The following is a 19,976-nucleotide window of genomic DNA, read 5'->3' as shown; positions in this document are numbered from 1 at the left end:
ACTCCACAGCAGAAAACTAAATGCAGAGCATTGTGGAGACAGCAACATAGACCTGCAGACCAAACACCGGTAAAAATAGCCCATTTACCAAATGCAGGGTAAGATTTACATGTTTACAAGGAGGAATCTTGGAGGAGTCTCTTGAAGACATTTTTTGAACATTTTAAACGTACACAATTCCAACTTTCACTCGGGGCGGTACAGTGGCACGTGGTAGAGTTGCTGCCTCACAGAACCAGACATCCAGGTTCCATCCTGACTACCAGTGATGTCTGTGTGGAGTTTGCACGTTCTCTCTCTTGACTGCGTGTGTTTTCACCAGGTGCACCAGTTTCCTCCCACACCCAAATATATGCAGGTTTGTAGGTTAATTGGCTTCTGTAAATTGTCCCTAGTGTGTAGGATAGAACTACTGTGAATGGGTGATTGCTGGCTGGTGAAGTCTTTTAGATTTAGATATACAGCGCGGAAACAGGCCCTTCGGCCCACCGAGTCCGCGCCGCCCAGTGATCCCCGCACATTAACACTATCCTACACACACTAGGGACAATTTTTACATTTTACCCAGTCAATTAACCTACATACCTGTACGTCTTTGGAGTGTGAGATGAAACCGAAGATCTCGGAGAAAACCCACGCAGGTCACGGGGAGAACGTACAAACTCCGTACAGACAGCGCCCGTAGTCAGGATTGAACCCGAGTCTCAGGCGCTGCATTCGCTGTAAGGCGGCAACTCTACCACTGCGCCACCGTGCCGCCCGTGGTCTTGGTGGGCTGAAGGCCCTGTTTTCACACTGTATCTCTAAATCTCAACTAAAAGCAACACCAAAACATTTAAGAAACTGTTTTATTTGGTAAAAGAAACAAAGCTTGTATTAAGTTGCCTTTCAGGATTAGACAACCACAAGACCATCAAGAGGTAGAATAATTATAGTGCTTTGGTAAATTTAAGCGAGCAGTTCAGGAGCGGTGGCACATTGGTAATGGAAGGAACAAGATGAAAAATATTATCCAGATAATCATCTCAGCTACAAAATTAGAATTTAGTGCAAAATCATAAAACAATGACAGTCAAAATTAATATATTTCTGAAGCAGATAGAATGCATGTGTATGTCAGAACTGGTTAACAGCCCACCTGAAAGCAGAACTGTTTCATGAATTGCAAGAAAATATTGGCAGGTGCTTTTGAGTTTGTACTGTTAAGCATTAATAATGATTTGGCATATCTGTAAATGATTTTACACATCTTGAATTAGTAAATATTTCTTTGCAAACAAGTGACAATTGAAAGAAAAATTGTTAGCAAGGACTGGGTGATTTCTGACATTGGAAACAAGTTCCTGTGTAAAGATTGGTTGCTAAACAAAGTGATTGCATTCTGCGGTGAGATGGTTGCTTCTCGGCACCTGCTTCACAGAGCATGCAGAGCGTCCCACATGTCTCTAGTCTGTTTCTGGGCTGTGGCGTTGTTTCCGTAGTCCAGCAGATTGGCGTTCCACATGCCCACACCACGCAGGTTAAACTTCTTCACGATTTCCGTCTTCATTGAAATGCTTTGTGGATCATCGTACCAGACCTCGTGGTACGTGTTGTTGGCCTGTCAGAGAAAACACAACAAGCGTTACACCGATGGCCAAAAGGACACAAGTACCAGATTTACTCAGTGGGTCAGGCAGCATCTCTGGAGAACATGGATAGGTGATGTTTCAGGTCTTCAGTCCATGTTCTCCACAGATGCTGTCTGACCTACTGAGTTAATCCAGAGCTTTGCGTCCTTTTGTGTAAACCAGCATCTGCAGTACTTTGTTTCTACACTTAGCCTGTAAATGCAATACAATTTCAATCAAATAATAACCACAACACTGGTGCAAAAAAAAAACCATCTAAGCTGGTCGCATATGCCCAAGTTTGGCCCAGATCCCTCTAAACATTTCTATCCATGTATCTGTCCAAACGTCTTTTAACTGTTATTGTATTTGTCTCAACTACCTCATTCCTATTAAATCTTTCTCCTCTCACCTTGAATGTATGTCCTCTTGGGCCGGGAGGAAACCCACGTGGTCACAGGTGCAAACTCCACACAGAGAGCACCTATGATTGGAGCCTCTGGTGCTGTGAGACAGCGGCTCTACACGCTGCTCCACTGTGCCACTCTAGTGAATGTGATATTCTACAATGGTTACAGTGTAGAGTTCCGCAGTGAGTTATCATTGCTCCTACCATGTAGATGTAGTACGGCGATTTCTGATCATCATCCCAAAATCGTCCGGTGATGGATTTGTTTACTTGCTGCATGATCTTTTTGTATGGGATCTGTTTCCCGGCTGCATCACTGCAGGGAGCTCCCCTGAAAGGGACATTTTTCAACGCACACCTGCCAGCCTGAGAAGAATAAAAGGAAAAATACGCATTTGTTTTTATTCACAAGGTACACCCGGTGAATTGTGTAATGTATTGGGATACGTCCACAACTCTCTGCAACACAACTGCACCTAAACCACCCACTCCCCTGACATCAGTCTGAAGAAGGGTCTCGACCCAAAACATCACCCATTCCCTCTCTCCAGAGATGCTGCCCGTCCCGCTGAGTTACTCCAGCATTTTGTGTCTGCATCTAAAATTAATTCAACTCATGTATATTAAATGCCGATCAAAAGGTTGGTAGGGTAGAGAAAATAAATCCTCAGGTGACCATGGAATAGAGATCACAAATCAAAACCAGGCTGGTCAACAGGACATCAGGAAGTAAATGGAACTCTATTGCAGGGCATTGTTGCACCAAACAATCTCCTTTTCCATAGGTTCTCGGAGCAGAATTACGCCATTCAGCCCATCAAGTCTACTCCGCCATTCAATCATGGCTGATCTATCTCTCCCTCTTAACCCCATTCTCCTGCCTTCTCCCCATAACCCCTGACACCCGTACTAATCATGAATCTGTCCATTTCTGCTTTTTAAAAATCCACTGACTTGGCCTCCATAGACTTCTGTGGCAATGAATTCCACAGATTCACCACCCTCTGAAGAAATTCCTCCTCATCTCATTTCTAAAGGAATGTCCTTTTATTCTGAGACTGTGACCTCTGGTCCGAGACTCTCCCAGTAGTGAAAACATCCTCTCCACATCCACTCTATCCAGGCCTTTCACTACTCTTCACAATGGTAGTTGTTCCTGTGTCTTCCACTTTATTAGCACATCAAACAGAACAGGAACAGGCCCTTCGGCCCACAAGATCCTTGCCGAACATGATTCCAAATTTAACTAATCCTCTCTACCTGTATGTAATCCATATACCTCCATTCCCCGCATACCCATGTACCTATTTTTCCCTCAGATTCACCACAAAAGAAATTCCTCCTCATATATCATTCCTAGATATGAAATGGAATCACGAGGAACTGCAGATGCAGGAATCTTGAATAGTTTTTAAATGTTGAACTATTGTTAAACAAGAGTATAAAAGGTCCTAGCAGCTGCGAGGAGGTAAGAAATGCATCAGCCATGATCCAATCTGAGGACTTACAGCTTGGTCAAATGTAGTTACGGGAAAGATGGAAGATTAAGCAACATTAAAAGGTTATGCCCCGAGAATGTCCATTGGATTCAGATGGACAAAAAGGCACAAAGTGCTGGAGTATCTCAGCACGTCAGACAGCATCTCTGGAGAATTTGGATGGGCAATGTTGCGATAGGCGACGTTTCTGAAAGGTCCCGACCCGAAACATCACTTATCCATGTTCTCCAGAGATCTGCCTGACCCGCTGAGTTACTCCAGTACCTTGTAGGTTTTTTATGTAAAGCAGCATCTGCAGTTCCTCTAAAAATGTATGATTAATAGGATAAGCAACAACACCTTACCTCAAACAGCTGGGTACAAGGATAATCATATCCATACCATGGAACTCCCAACACTAGCTTTCTAGGGTCAATAGGCAGCTCAAGATAAGCATGGATACCTAAAACAAGAGAGGGGAAACAACAAAGGTCTTGGATTAAACACCAACACACAAATAATAGACCTTACACAAAGTGTTCAATTCTTCCTACCTGATAAAGTCTGGTAGTAAGGTGCATTGGCTTTGGCAAAGCAATCATCCCAGATTTGACTCTGCATATCGTAGGACATGACAAACAAGAAGTCGCTGCAATTTGCAATTTCCACGTAATTGTAGCATCGGCCATCTATGCAATCAGGAGACCAAGGTACGTCGAATGTAACCTAGGGATCGATGAGTTGCCACAAGTTACTTTCCTTTCATGCATTTGCGTTTCCATGCAACATTTGGGCCCATTGAGTGGACACCAATTGGCATAACAATCCCATTCCCCACTTGATCACCCTGTTAAATATTCTCTCAATGCACGGTGGCACAGCGGAAGAGCTGCTGCATCACAGCGCCAGAGAGCCGGGTTGAATCCCGACTACCTGTGCTATCTGCACAGTGTATACATTCTCCCTGTGACCTGTGTGGGTTTCCTCCTGATGATCTTGGTTTCCTCCCACACTCCAGGTTTGCAGGTTAATTGGCTTGGTAAAAACTGTAAATTGTCCTGAGCATGTAGGATAGTGGTAGTGTGGGGGGATCGCTGGTTGGCATGGACTCATTGGGCTAAAGGGCCTGTTTCACCACTGTGTCTCTAAACTAAACAACCTAGCCACATTCCTCAGATCTCACTACTTAGCTACACCCAAGTGGAAATTTACAGCAGCTGATTAATCCACCGACCCGCAAATGTTTTCACACGTGCAAGGAAACCGGAGCTCCCGGGGGAAACCCACACAGGGAGATCGTGCAAACTCCACAAAAAAAGTCGCAGTCAGGATTGAACCCCGGTCACCGAAGCTCTAATGGGTCCTTCCACCCAGTATGGAGAAGGGTCTCGACCCAAAATGTCATCCATTCCTTCTCTCCAAAGATGGTGCCTGACCCGCTGAGCTACTCCAGCATTTTGTGTCAACCTTCGACCCACAACGTTGTGCCAAGCACTAGGCCAAGTTAAACTGATCTCAAATGCCTGTACACGATCCATATACCTCCACTTCATGCAGTTTCATGTGTTTATTCAAAGAGTTTCCCGCCGGGCCGCGGCTGTGGACAGGGATCGCGGCGCCACGGTCGGGGCCTGGCGGGTCTGATCCCGGTCGGGGCCTGGCGGGTCGGAGCCCGGTCGGGTCGGAGCCCGGTCGGGGCCTGGCGGGTCGGAGCCCGGTCGGGGCCTGGCGGGTCGGAGCCCGGTCGGGGCCTGGCGGGTCGGAGCCCGGTCGGGGCCTGGCGGGTCGGAGCCCGGTCGGGGCCTGGCTGGTCGGAGCCCGGTCGGGGCCTGGCGGGTCGAAGCCCGGTCGGAGCCCGGTCGGGGCCTGGCGGGTCGGAGCCCGGTCGGGGCCTGGCGGGTCGGAGCCCGGTCGGAGCCCGGTCGGGGCCTGGCGGGTCGGAGCCCGGTCGGGGCCTGGCGGGTCGGAGCCCGGTCGGGGCCTGGCGGGTCGGAGCCCGGTCGGGGCCTGGCGGGTCGGAGCCCGGTCGGGGCCTGGCTGGTCGGAGCCCGGTCGGGGCCTGGCGGGTCGGAGCCCAGTCGGGGCCTGGCGGGTCGAAGCCCGGTCGGAGCCCGGTCGGGGCCTGGCGGGTCGGAGCCCGGTCGGGGCCTGGCGGGTCGGAGCCCGGTCAGAGCCCGGTCGGGGCCTGGCGGGTCGGAGCCCGGTCGGGGCCTGGCGGGTCGGAGCCCGGTCAGAGCCCGGTCGGGGCCTGGCGGGTCGGAGCCCGGTCGGAGCCCGGTCGGGTCGGAGCCCAGTCAGGGCCTGGCGGGTCGGAGCCCGGTCGGGACCTGGCGGGTCGGGGCCTGGCGGGTCGGAGCCCAGTGCCTGCGCGGGTCGGAGCCCGGGTCGTCAGAGAGGCTGATGGAACTCGTGGCTGGGGCCCGGGTTGGCGCCACGGAGATTCAGAAGACCCGGAGCCGTTAGTGGGGAGGTTGGTGCGGCGGACGATGATGGCGCCTACCGACGGACAAGGACGGACCAGGTGAAGTAAGGACGTCGCTGCCAAGGGGAGGAACGAAGCAGGACCTGGTGTGGGGGAGAACGGGGGGGGGGGGGGGGGGGAAGACCAAAGGGGGAACTAGCTGGGGGGATTTTGTAACTTTACAAGTACAAATATTGCATACCTCGCCATGTGATAATAAAGTATTCATTCTTTCAAAAGCCTCTTAAAAGCTACCACCATATCTGCTTCCACCACCATGTAGGCAGTGCGTTGCAGGCTCCCATCATTGTGTAAGAAAACTTGCCCCACACATCTCCTCTAAAGCCCCCTCTCACCTTATAGCTGTGCCCTCTAGTGTTGGACATTTCCACCTGGGGAAAAGGGCTCTGACTGTCTACCCTATCTGCCTCTCATTATTTGATATATTTCTATCATGAGGCTCTATAAGGCGCTAGTCAGGCCACATTTGGAGCACTGTGAGCACATTTGCGCCCCATATCTGAGGAAGGATGCCCTGACCCTGGAGAGGGGCCAGAGGAGATTTACAAGAATGATCCCAGGAAGGAGTGGATTAGCATATGATGAGCATTTGACTGGACTGGGCCAGTACTCACTGAAGTTTAGAAGGATGAGTGGGAACCTCATTGAAATGTACAGAGTAATGAAAGGCACAGATAGAGTGGATATGGAGAGGATGTTTCCACTGGTTGGAGAGTCTAGGACCAGAGGTCACAGATCTCAGAATTAGAGGGTCCTCTTTTAGAAAGGAGGTGAGGAACTTCTTTAGTCAGAGGGTAGTTAATCTGTGGAACACATTGCGACAGAGGGCTGTGGAGGCCGTCAATTGATATTTTTAAGGCAGAGATAGACAAATTCTTGATTAGAACGGGTGTCAAAGGTTATGGGGAGAAGGCAGGAAAATGGGATTAGGAGGCAGAGATCGGCCATGATTGAATGGCGGAGTAGACTCGATGGACCGAATGGCCTAATTCTACTATAACTTGTGATGTTTCCCATAACCTCCGACATTCCAGAGAAAATAATCCAAGTCTGCCCAACCTCTGCCTGTAGCTGAGACCCTCTAACCCAGGCATCGTTCTGGGAAACCTCCTCTGCACCTTTTCCAAAGCCTGCTGTAAGGGGCGACCAGAACTGCACGCAGTACTCCAAATGACCAGCTGCGTTTTATTTCCCCCCCAATCCCACCTCTGTTTTGTTTTTATTTCAGATTGGCAGCATCTGCGGGTTGTTTGATCTTAATGAAAGGTGAGGACCAGCCTCTGTACCTGGGAGCCTGGGATTTCCCGGTGGAATGTTTCTGTAGTTTCTTTGACGAGTTGAGTTAACACAAAGTATACCACAGATTGATAGGTGACAGCCTCCTCCAGATCCAGATTGATCCCGTCCATGAACTGGCTTTTGGCCAGGTTGACCTTACTGAGGATCCAAGCTGTCCTGTTGATTTGATCCACAATGTCCCTGATCGGAACGTCCCCTGGTGAAGAGGGAAGCACAGCACATCAACGCGGCAACGGCCACACTACAATTCCAGAAATCATTTACAACAGAGGCGAGCAGGAATTTAGCCAGAGGGTGGTGAATCTGTGGAATTCATTGCCAGATAATAATAATAATAATACATTTTATTTATATAGCGCTTTTCATATACTCAAAGACGCTTTACAGAGATTTTGAGAACATAGGGAAATTAATAAATAGATAAATAAGTAAATAAATAAATGAACAGAGAAAGGAGACAGAAGGTGAGGTGACCTTAAGTGATTGAAGGCAGTACTGAACAGGTGAGACTTCAGCGATGTTTTGAATGTGGTGAGTGTGGGGGAGTCTCTAACGGTTTGGGGTAGTGAGTTCCATAGGGTGGGAGCAGCGATGGAGAAAGCCCTGTCCCCCCAGGATCTGAGTTTAGTCCGGATGTGGGGGGATAGGAGATTGGCAGCGGCAGAGCGGAGGGTGCAGGTGGGAGTGTGCCTGTGGAGGAGGTCGGTCAGGTAGGATGGGGCCAGGTTATGGAGGGCTTTGTAGGTTATGAGGAGGATTTTGTACTGGATTCTCTGGGGGATGGGGAGCCAGTGGAGTTTATAAAGGACGGGGGTGATATGGTCACGGATCGAGGTGTGTGTGAGTAGACGGGCAGCGGAGTTTTGAATGTATTGAAGTTTATTGATGATTTTTGAGGGTGCGCCATAGAGGAGGCTGTTGCAGTAGTCCAGACGGGAGGTGATGAAGGCGTGGATGAGGGTTTCTGCAGCTGTGGAGGAGAGGGATGGACGGAGACGGGCAATGTTTTTGAGGTGGAAGAAGGCTGTCTTTGTGATGTGTTTGATGTGTTTGTCGAAGGAGAGGGTTTGATCAAGGATGATTCCAAGATTCCGGATGTGAGGTGAGGTGGATACTGGGAGACCATCAATGTTGAGGATGAAGTTTTGGGTGGATTTGGTGAGCATTTTTGGACCAATGATGATGATTTCAGATTTGTTGCAATTGAGTTTGAGGAAGTTTGATTGAAGCCAAGATTTTATTTCAGTAATGCAGTTTGTCAGTGTAGAGTGTGTGGTGGAGGAGATTGACTTGGTGGAGATGAGGAGCTGGATATCATCGGCGAAGCAGTGGAAGTTGAGACCATGACGGCGGATTAATTGACCAAGGGGGAACAGGTAGAGGATGAAGAGGAGGGGGCCAAGGACTGAGCCTTGGGGGACACCTTGGGGGAGGGGAGCGGTGGGGGATTTACAGTTGTTAATGGAGATGAACTGGTGTCTGTCAGAGAGGTAAGATTTGAACCAGGATAGGGCTGTGCCGGTGATGTTAAGGGAGGTTTCAAGTCGGGTGAGGAGAATGGAGTGATTTATGGTGTCAAAGGCGGCGCTGAGGTCAAGTAGGATGAGGATGTGGATGACGGTGGAGGGCACGTCAGTGGGTATTTTCAAAGCGGATATTAATAGGTTCTTGATTAGTAAAAGGTTATGGGGAGAAGGCAGGAGAATGGGGTTGAGAGGGAAAGATCAGGCATGATCTCTGCCTCAGAAGGCAGTGGAGGCCAATTCTCTGGATATTTTCAAGAGAGAGTTAGATAGAGCTCTTAATGATAGTGGAGTCAGTGGATATGGGGAGAGGGCAGGAACGGGGAACTGATTGAGGATGATCAGCCATGATCACATTGAATGGCGGTGCTGGCTCGAAGGGCCGAATGGCCTAATCCTGCACCTATTGTCTATGATTGAATGGTGGAGCAGACTCGATGGGCCGAATGGCCCAATTCTGCTCCGATGTCTTATAATCCTTACGATGATCATAATTTTGGTCCTATGTTTTATGGGCTTATAAGAAATAGAAACAAATAACTGGAGATGCTGGTTTACCAAAAAAAAACACAGTGCTGGAGTAACTCAGAGGGTCTGACAGTATCTCTGAGAACATGGATAGGTGATGTTTTGGGTTGGGTGCTTTCTTCTGAACAAGTGTCCTGACCTGAAATGTCGCCTTGTTCTCCAGAGATGCTCTCTGCCTCTCTGCGTTACTCCAGCATTTTGTGTCAATTTCAGATATAAACTTTATTCATAATAGAAAATAAACACAAAGTAAAAACATGCAAAACTGAATACATTCTTACTGTGTCTCTGCGTTGACAATAGACAATAGGTGCAGGAGTAGGCCATTCAGCCCTTCGAGCCAGCACCGTCATTCAATGCGATCATGGCTGATCACTCTCAATCAGTACCCCGTTCCTGCCTTCTCCCCATACCCCCTCACTCCGCTATCCTTAAGAGCTCTATCCAGCTCTCTCTTGAAAGCATCCAACGAACTGGCCTCCACTGCCTTCTGAGGCAGAGAATTCCACACCTTCACCACTCTCTGACTGAAAAAGTTCTTCCTCATCTCCGTTCTAAATGGCCTACCCCTTATTCTTAAACTGTGGCCCCTTGTTCTGGACTCCCCCAACATTGGGAACATGTTTCCTGTCTCTAATGTGTCCAATCCCCTAATTATCTTATATGTTTCAATAAGACCCCCCCTCATCCTTCTAAATTCCAGTGTATACAAGCCCAATCGCTCCAGCCTTTCAACATACGACAGTCCCGCCATTCCGGGAATTAACCTAGTGAACCTACGCTGCACGCCCTCCATAGCAAGAATATCCTTCCTCAAATTTGGAGACCAAAACTGCGCACAGTACTCCAGGTGCAGTCTCACCAGGGCCCGGTACAACTGTAGAAGGACCTCTTTGCTCCTATACTCAACTCCTCTTGTTACGAAGGCCAACATTCCATTGGCTTTCTTCACTGCCTGCTGTACCTGCATGCTTCCTTTCATTGACTGATGCACTAGGACACCCAGATCTCGTTGAACTCCCCCTCCTCCTAACTTGAATATTGCTAGTGTGATACTCAGTGTGTTAGCACCTCCCCTTGCCGTTACACACAGCAGCATTGCCATTCCTGTCTATGGGGCGATATCCCTTCCCTTGTTTGAGTGAGGGGTGTCCGCACTGGACTCTGCCCTTCATTGTCCAGATGCGGCTTAGGATCAGGCCCATCGGACACTCAACTCAAACAAACTCCTCTGCCAGCTCGTCATCCAGATCCCTCCATTCCCTGCATATCCGTGTGCCCATCTAAAAACCTCCTAAATCGCACCACCACCCCCGGCAGCACGTACTGTACCCTCAAGACCTTCATCCTCAACGACTTCTTCACCACCTGTGGATTAGACTTCTTACTGCTCACAGAATCCTGGCTTAACCCTGGTGAGCTTGCTCCACTCGTGGAACTCTGTCCTGATGACTGTAACTTCTTCACCTCACCTAGGCTCTCCGGACGCGGTGGGGGCTTAGCCACTGTGTTTAAGAAACATTTCAACTGCCGCCTCCTGAACGCTGATCATTTCTCCAGTTTCGAGGTGCAACTAATTAAAGTAGGCCTAGCCTATCCCCTCTTAATTGTTCTTGTGTATCGCCCACCAAAAATGCATAAGGACTTCATCACCCAATTTGCTGATCTGATTTCTAGCATTTTGCCCAAATTTGACCGGATCATGATTCTTGGTGACTTTAATATTCATGTTTGCTGTCCCACTAAGCCTCTTGTGAGTGAATTTATGCACCTGGTTGAGTCCTTCAATCTGACTCTTCACACCACGGGACCCACTCACAAGTTAGGCCATACTCTCGACCTAGTGTTATCGTCCGGATTCCCAATCAACAACATTGAAACTACTGAAGCCTGTCTATCGGACCACAGCGCTATCATTTTTGACGCATCTCTGCCTTTATCTCCCGCAAAATCTCATCTCCCTGTTCGCTACTCCCGCGACATAAATTTATTGACTGCCAGTAAATTCTCCGAGGCTCTCACAGCTGCCCCCAACATCTGCACTATTGAGGCCTCTCCCCCCCCATCTCAGCACTGAGGATCTCGCCTCTTTATTTAATATCACTTGCTCTTCCATCCTGGATTCTATCGCTCCCCTTAAAATGAAAAAGCCTAAGCCCAAAGGTCGGCCGTGGCTCAATGACACCACCAAAGCCCTAAGAAGGGAGTGCAGAAAATCAGAAAGGAGGTGGAAATGTGACAAGCTTCAAATTTCCTTCGAAATTCTGAGAAACAATCTTCTCAAATACCAGGAAGCAGTAAAGTCTGCTAGAGCACAATACTTCTCCGACCTTATTTCCAAAAACTCTCATAACTCCAAGGTCCTATTTAGAACAATTACCTCTGTCATATGTCCCGCCCCCAGTACCCGCTTAGTTGGGTCCCCTGCTAAGTGCGAAGAATTCGCTAAATTTTTCACCAACAAAGTTGAGAACATTAGAATGAACATTTCCCCTCCCACCCGTGACCTAGCTGTCTCACTAGTCTGTTCATCTAAATTGGACTGCTTCCAACCCGTCACTCTATCCTCCCTTGCAAAGCTTGTCTCCGCTATGAAACCTGCAACCTGCCCCCTTGATCCTGCCCCCACTGCCCTTCTGAAGGATGTCATTGCAATAGCCGGTCCCAGCATCTATTATCAACAGTTCTCTGGCAACTGGCACTGTTCCAACCAGTTTCAAGCACGCGGTGGTCCAGCCCCTCCTGAAAAAACCTAACCTAGACCCCACCTTGCCTAGCAACTACAGACCCATTTCCAAACTGCCATTCCTGTCAAAAGTCCTTGAAAAGGCAATTCTAAACCAATTAGTGCCCTACCTGCACCAATACACCATCCTGGAAAGTTTCCAGTCAGGTTTCAGAGCCCACCACAGCACAGAGTCTGCCTTGTTGAAGGTACACAACGACCTGCTTCTCGCCATCGACACCGGCGACTGTGCAATCCTGTTCCTTCTCGACCTCAGCGCAGCGTTCGATACAGTGGACCACACCATCCTTATTGACCGTCTCCGGTACGCGGTTGGCATTGATGGCACTGCCCTGAGCTGGTTCGCTTCGTACCTCAAAGATAGGAGTTTCGCCATCAACATAGGCAGTTATTCCTCTGCTCCAGCTAGCCTCTCCTGCGGAGTTCCACAAGGCTCCATCCTAGGCCCCATTCTCTTCTCTCTATACATGCTCCCCCTTGGCCAAATCATTCAAAGGCACGGCATTTCTTTCCACTGCTATGCCGATGACACTCAGCTTTACCTCCCCCTGAAACCCAACAACCAGTCAAATTTAAACAGCCTCTTACACTGCCTTGAGGACATAAAATGTTGGATGGCACAGAACTTCCTCCAATTAAATGAGAGCAAATCTGAGTTCATCCTATTCGGCCCCCCCCCCCCGACTCCATCAAATCGATAACAGGCAGTCTTGGAAGTCTTGGAAGTCTATCCTGCCTAGTCAAATCGCATGTCAAAAACCTCGGCATGATATTTGACTCTGCATTAAAATTTGATAAGCAAGTCAACGCTGTGGTAAAAGCCAGCTTCTTCCAACTTCGAACCATAGCTAAAATCAAACCTTTCCTCCAATTCGACGACACAGAAAAAATCATTCACGCTTTCATTTCCTCCCGCCTAGACTACTGCAACTCCCTATACACTGGGATCAGCCAATCTTCTCTGTCCCGCCTGCAACTGGTCCAAAACGCCGCTGCGAGACTCCTGACGGGTACCCGTAAAAGGGACCACATCACCCCGATTCTGGCCTCTCTCCACTGGCTCCCTGTACGGTACAGAATCAACTTCAAGCTCCTCCTATTCACGTATAAAGCCCTAAATGGACATTACCCCCCCCTACATCAAAAATCTTCTAACCCCCTCTCTAACTCCAGGTCCCTCAGGTCGGCCGACTTGGGGCTACTCACTATCTCGCGGTCTAGGCTTAAGCTCAGGGGTGACCGCGCTTTTGCGGTTGCAGCTCCTAGACTGTGGAACAGCATCCCTCTCCCCATCAGAACTGCCCCCTCCATCGACTCCTTTAAGTCCAGGCTCAAAACCTATTTCTACTCCCTAGCGTTTGAGGCTCATTGAGGAGGCGCTGTGAACTGTTTGCGTGCTACTGTATGTTTCATTTTTTTCCTTAGTACCTAATCAGATGTACAGCACTTTGGTCAACGTGGGTTGTTTTTAAATGTGCTATACAAATAAAATTGACTTGACTTGATTCACTACAAACTGTGTAAAAAAAAGTCTTGCGCATCTCCATTAAACGTTGCCCCTTTCACCTTAAAGAGATGCTCTCTAGTCTTCAGTATTTGCAACCTGGGAAAAAAGGTTAGTCTGTTCTCTGTCCAGCCTTTCATCTTTTCCTATCCATGCACTAGTCCAAGTGTCCCTCAACAGCCTCCTCTGGCTGCTCATTTCATTCACCCACCACCCCATGTGGAACACCTTGCCCTCTGCAATGCTCCAGGTACATTGTATGAACCCGAGCTGCAGAGGAGGTTGAGCACGGTAAAGATGAAATCAAGGCAGGACAAGAGTCAAGGTCAGGAGGCTGCGTCTTAGAGCACGGCTCAGTTATACAGCCTGCGTTACACAACAGCGGCATATCTTAGCGATAACATTAGTTACCTTTGAGAACAACCCGGACTTCATTTGCATGAGCATAGCACACAAGCTCAGGGTCAAACACTCCAAAGGTTGCAATGGTTGTCATTTTCGACCAGTCATATTGTTTCCAATCCTGACCGCCCACATCAAAGACAAAAACCTGAAACAAGAGCAAGCTGCAAGGGTGAAGGGCACAGACCGCAGTGACGAATCTCAACAAGGATCTTATTCCCAAGGATACAAGACCCCAGACATCTCCTCTGGATTGAGCAGATTCAGAATGTCAACAATACTCTCTTGTTCTTCAACAGTTGTACAGCATATTAACCGACAAACCCGCATGTCTTTCGGATGTGGGAGGAAACTGGAGCACCCGGAGAAAACCCACGCAGGTTCCCCAGCCCCAACCCTCTGAATTCCTCCTGCACTTTGTATTTTGTTCTGCTAGGATGTGATGCAACCCGCAAGTCTGTTTTTAACACCGTTATACCATCCAAGCTTATCACTGAACTCATTGGACAAATTCAATTTTCAAATTCACAGATGACACCTCCATTGCGGGCCAGATATCAAATAATGATGAGACGGAGTACAGGAAGGAGATTGAGAACCTCGTGTCCTGGTGTCGAGACAACCTTAGTCTCAACGTCAGCAAGACAAAGGAGATAGTCATAGAGTGAGACAGTGTGGAAACAGGCCCTCTGGCCCAACTCGCCCACACTGGCCAACAATGTCCAAGCTACCCACCTGCCTGCGTTTGGTCCATATCCCCCCAAACCTGTCCTATCCATGTACCTGTCCAACTGTTTCTTAAAGAATGGGATAGTCCCAGCCTCAACTACCTCCTCTGGCAGCTTGTTCCATACACCCACCACCCTGTGTGTGAAAAGGTTACCCCTCGGATTCCTTTTAAATCTTTTCCCCTTTCACCTTGAACCTATGTCCTCTGTTCCTCGATTCCCTTACTCTGGCATCTACACGATCTATTCCTCTCATGATTTTACACGCCTCTATAAGATCTCTGACTGTTGAAGGACAAATTGCCAAAAGCCTTTTTGACCACCTTATCTAACTGTTATTCTACCTTCAAGGAACCATGCACTTGTACTCCTAGATCCCTCTGCTCTATAACACTGCCCAGGGGCCTACCATTTACTGTGTAAGTTCTGCCCTTGTTCGACGTCCCAAAATGCAACACCTCACACTTCTCTGTATTAAATTCCATCACCATTCTCCGCCCACCTGGCCAATCGATACAGATCCTGCTGCAATCGTTCACAACCATCTTCACTATCTGCAAAACCACTCATTTTTGTATCATCAGCAAACTTGCTAATCTTGCCCTGTATGTTCTCATCCAAATCATTGATGTAGATGACAAACAGTAACAGACCCAGCACCAAACCCTGTGGCACACCACTAGTCACAGGCCTGCATTCTGAGAAGCAAACTTCCACCATCACCCTCTGCTTCCTTCCATGGAGCCAATTTGCTATCCATTCAGCTATCTCTCCTTGGATCTCATGAGATCTAACCTTCCAGAGCAGCCTACCATGAGGCACCTTGTCGAACGCCGTACTTACGAGATAGTGATCGACTTCAGGAAGCCAAGAGGTACACATACCTCAGTTTGCATTGATGGTGCCGAAGTGGAGATGGTTGAAAACTTTAAATTCATAGGAGTCGATATCAACAACTTCTCTTAGACCACCCATGCTGAAGCAACGACCAAGAAACAACACCAACGCCTCTACTTCCTTAGAAGGCTTAAGAAGTGCTGCATGTCCCCTACAACTCTCACCAACTTCTACAGATGCATCATAGAAAGCATTTTATCAGGATGCATCACAGCTTGGTTTGGGAACAGCTCCATCCAAGACAGCAAGAAATTGCAGCAGATTGTGGACGCACCCCAAACCATCGCACAAGTCAACCTCCCTTCTCTTGACTCCATTTATACCTCACGCTGCCTCGGCAAGGCCAACAGCATAATCAAGGACCAGTCTCACCCCGGTCACTCCCTCTTCTCCCCTCTCACATCAGGCAAGAGGTACAGAAGTGTGAAAACACACACTTCCAGTTTTTTTCCCAGATGTTATCAGGCAACTGAATCAACCTACCACAAACCAGAGAGCAGTGCTGAATGAGGATAGACGCAAAGTGCTGGAGTAACTCAGCGGGACAAGCAACATCGCTGGAGAGAAGGAATGGGTGACTGAACTACTACCTGTCTGGTGACCCTCGGACTATCCTTGATCGGACTTTACCTTGCACTAAACATTATCCTCCCTATCATGTATCTATACACTGTAAATGGCTCGACTGTAACCATGTATTGTCTTTCCGCTGACTGGTTAGCACACAACAAAAGCTTTTCACTATACCTCAGTAAACGTGACAATAAACTAAACTGAACTATGGTGCATATTGTACCATCTGAAGCCAGATTACTGGTCTGGAAAATACACAAGTGTATCTTATCAATTATTGAGGTAGATCTAGTGAACATTAAGCACTATTAAGCAGAACTGGAAGCTCTTGGACCTTGTTGGAAACCTTGCCAACATTCTGCCTAGTAAACAGCAGATTAATCATTCAATTAGAGCGACTTTTAACCCACGTATCAAAAGAAAATATTGATAATGAATTTAATACATCTAGCCTGTGGGCTATAAACAGTGCCGCTACTTGGCAATATTACTCCAAAACAAACACAATGTTCAACAATACCCAACACCGCATTGGCGAACAGAACAATGCAGCACAGGAACAGGCCCTTCGGCCCACAACGCCCGTGCCAAGCATTATGCCAAGTTAAATGACTCTCATCTGCTTGATCCATACCCCTAAATGTGCCCAACTAAAAGTCTCTTCAATGCCACTATGGTATCTGCCTCCACCACCACCCCCTGGCAGCACGTTCCAGGCATCCACAAACCTGTGTAAAAAAGCGTCCTGCGCATCTCCTTTAAACACTCCCATTCTGACCTTCCAAGTTGTTACAAGGTTTGCGGCGAAGGACAAATTCACCACTAGGCTCTCACTAAGGTCTCCTCAATATCCCACAGCTCAGCTCTTGCTCACCCTCCCCCCATTCATAACAAAGACAGAGTCCCCCTTGTCTTCACTCGCATGGGCCCTAGCTATACATGCATCTGTCGGGTACGTCGAACAATCCCTGCGTACACTGGCCCCATCCCCCAACTCTACCTCCACTACATCGACGATTGCATCGTTGCTACCTCCTGCACCCATGCAGAACTCACTGACTTCATCAACTTCACACTAATTTCCATCCTGCTCTTAAATTTACTTTGACCATCTCGGACATCTCTCTACCGTTTCTAGATCTCACCATCTCCATCACGGGAAACAGACTATTGACCGACATCTACTACAAACTTACTGACTCCCATAGCTATCTTGACTACACTTCTTCCCACTGTGCTTCATGTAAAGACTCGATCCCCTATTCCCAATTCCTCCGTCTAAGCCGCATCTGCGCCCAGGATGAGATTTTCCATATCAGGGCATCGGAGATGTCCTCTTCTATTATAGATGATGCTCTCCCTAGGGTCTCCTCGATATCCTGCAGCTCCGCTCTTGCTCCTTCTCCCCCTATTCGTAACAAGGACAGAGTCCCACTTGTCCTCACCTTCCACCCCATCAGCTGTCGCATTCGGCATATAATCCTCCAACACTTTTGCCACCTCCAACAGGATCCCACTACTTGCAACATCTTCCCATCTCCAGCCCTTTCTGCTTTCTGCAGAGACCGTTCCCTCCACAACTCCCTGATCAACTCGTCCCTTCCCACCCAAACCACCCCCTCCCCAGGTACTTTCCCCTGCAACCGCAGGAGATGCAACACCTGTCCTTTACCTTCCCCCTCAACTCCATCCAAGGACCCCGACAGTCTTTCCAGGTGAGGCAGAGGTTCACTTGCATCTCCTCCAACCTCATCTACTGTATCCACTGTTCCAGGTGTCAACTCCTGTACATCAGCGAGGCCCAGCGCAGGCTCGGTGATCGTTTCACTGAACACCTCCGCTCAGACCGCCTTAACCTACCTGGTCTCACGGTTGCTCAAGCACTTTATCTCCCCCTCCCATTCCAAACTGACCTTTCTGTCCTGGGCCCCCTCTATTGTCAGAGTGAGGCCCAGCGCAAACTGGAGGAACAGCACCTCATATTTCACTTGGGTAGCTGACACCCCAGCGGTATGAACATTGACTTTCTAATATCAAATAGCCCTTGCTTTCCCTCTTTCTCCGTCCCCTCCATCTTCCCAGTTCTCCGACCAGTCTTCCTGTGTCCGACTACATTGTATCTCTGTACCGCCCACTCCCCTGACATCAGTCGGAAGAAGGGTCTCGACCCGAAACGTCACCCATTCCTTCTATCCGGAGATGCTGCCTGTCCCGCTGAGTTACTCCAGCATTTTGTGTCTACTTGTGTAGGATGCAACTGGGTTAAAGTGCTTAATGTTATAACCCAGCTTGCGATCTCACTGCTGTCTTACACCGACCGACTGTGACAGCCCCCACCCCCAACCCAACCCGCCGGTCCCCCCGGGGAGATGGATGCGCCACCCGGGGCCTAGGCCGCCGCCGCCTCACCTCCAGCTGGTTGCTCCCGGCCAACGGGCGGCAGAGCGCGGGGTCGGGGCACGGGCAGCGGGGCACGGGCGGCTGCAGGACGGGGGGGAGGGTGGCCGAGACGCAGGCGGCGCTCAGGAGGAGCAGGAGCAGTGCTCCGGGGGCCATGACAGCGACCCACCGACCCACAGACCGGCCTCCTCCGCCGCCGCCCCACTGACCCCGGTCCTCCAGCCCCGCCCCCGTTCGTCCAGCCCCGCCCCCAGCCATCGTGCCCCGCCCCTCGTTCTCCAGCCCCGCTCCCGGTCCTCCAGCTCCGCCCCGGTCCTCCAACCCCACCCCTCGTTCTCCAACCACGCCCATCATTCTATAGCCCCGCCCCTCCAGCCCCGCACCCAGTTCTCCAGCCCCGGCCCTCCAGCCCCCCTCATTCTCAAACCCCGCCCCTCGTTCTCCAGCCCCGCCCATCGTTCTCCAGCCCCGCCCCCAGCCCTTCAGCCCCGCCCCCGGCCCGCTAGCCCAGCCTTCCAGCCCCGCCCCCGGCCCTCCAGGCCCGCCCCTCATTCTCAAACCCCGCGCCCGGTCCTCCAGCCCGGTCCCCCGGCCCGCCAGCCCCGCCCCTCGTTCTCCAACCACGCCCCGGCCCTCCAGCACCGCCCCCGACCCTACAGCCCCGCTCCAGGCCCGCCCATCATTCTCCAGCCCCGCCCCGGTCCTCCAGCCCGGTCCCCCAGCCCCGCCCCGGCCCTCCAGCCACGCCCCAGGTCCTCCAGGCCCGCCCGCGGTGCTCCAGCCCTGCCCCCGGCCCTCCAGCCCCGCCCCTCGTTCTCCATCCCCGCCCCCGGCCCTCCAGCCCCGCCCCTCGTTCTCCACCCGCCCCCGGCCCTCCAGCCACGCCCCTCGTACTCCAGCCCCGCCCCTCATTCTTCAACCCCGCTCCTCGTTCTGCAGCCCCGCCCCCTGTTTAGCCTCGCTCCTCGTGCTCCAGCCCCGCACCTCGTTCTCTAGCCCCGCCCCTCGTGCTCCAGCCCCGCCCCTCGTTCCCCAGCCCCGCCCCTCGTTCTCCAGCCCCGTCCCTCGTTCTCCCGTTCTCCAGCCCTGCACCCGGCCCGCCAGCCCCGCCCCTCGTTCTCCAACCAGGCCCCGGCCCTCCAGCACCGCCCCGACCCTACAGCCCCGCCCATCATTCTCCAGCCCCGCCCCGGTCCTCCAGCCCGGTCCCCCAGCCCCGCCCCGGCCCTCCAGCCACGCCCCAGGTCCTCCAGGCCCGCCCGCGGTCCTCCAGCCCCGCCCCGGCCCTCCAGCCCCGCCCCGGCCCTCCAGCCCCGCCCCTCGTTCTCCATCCCCGCCCCCGGCCCTCCAGCCCCGCCCCTCGTTCTCCACCCGCCCCCGGCCCTCCAGCCACGCCC

The 19,976-nt window shown here is 50.7% G+C and overlaps 1 protein-coding gene across 1 annotated transcript; it reads right to left on the bottom strand.

The window, feature by feature from the left end:
- Positions 1–830: 830 nt before the first annotated feature.
- LOC144598231 (di-N-acetylchitobiase-like) lies at positions 831–18,805 on the bottom strand. The gene is made up of 7 exons (XM_078408120.1): positions 18,589–18,805; positions 13,991–14,129; positions 7,266–7,474; positions 4,052–4,223; positions 3,863–3,960; positions 2,224–2,385; positions 831–1,600 (listed from the first exon to the last, which is right to left on the bottom strand). Exons 1-7 carry the CDS (start codon positions 18,733–18,735, stop codon positions 1,415–1,417), a joined length of 1,113 nt encoding a protein of 370 aa, XP_078264246.1. The 5' UTR covers positions 18,736–18,805; the 3' UTR covers positions 831–1,414.
- Positions 18,806–19,976: the final 1,171 nt, after the last annotated feature.

The sequence above is a fragment of the Rhinoraja longicauda genome, chromosome 11, assembly GCF_053455715.1.
Source record: "Rhinoraja longicauda isolate Sanriku21f chromosome 11, sRhiLon1.1, whole genome shotgun sequence".
NCBI lineage: Eukaryota > Metazoa > Chordata > Chondrichthyes > Rajiformes > Arhynchobatidae > Rhinoraja > Rhinoraja longicauda.
This window is presented reverse-complemented; position numbering and strand designations above follow the sequence as displayed.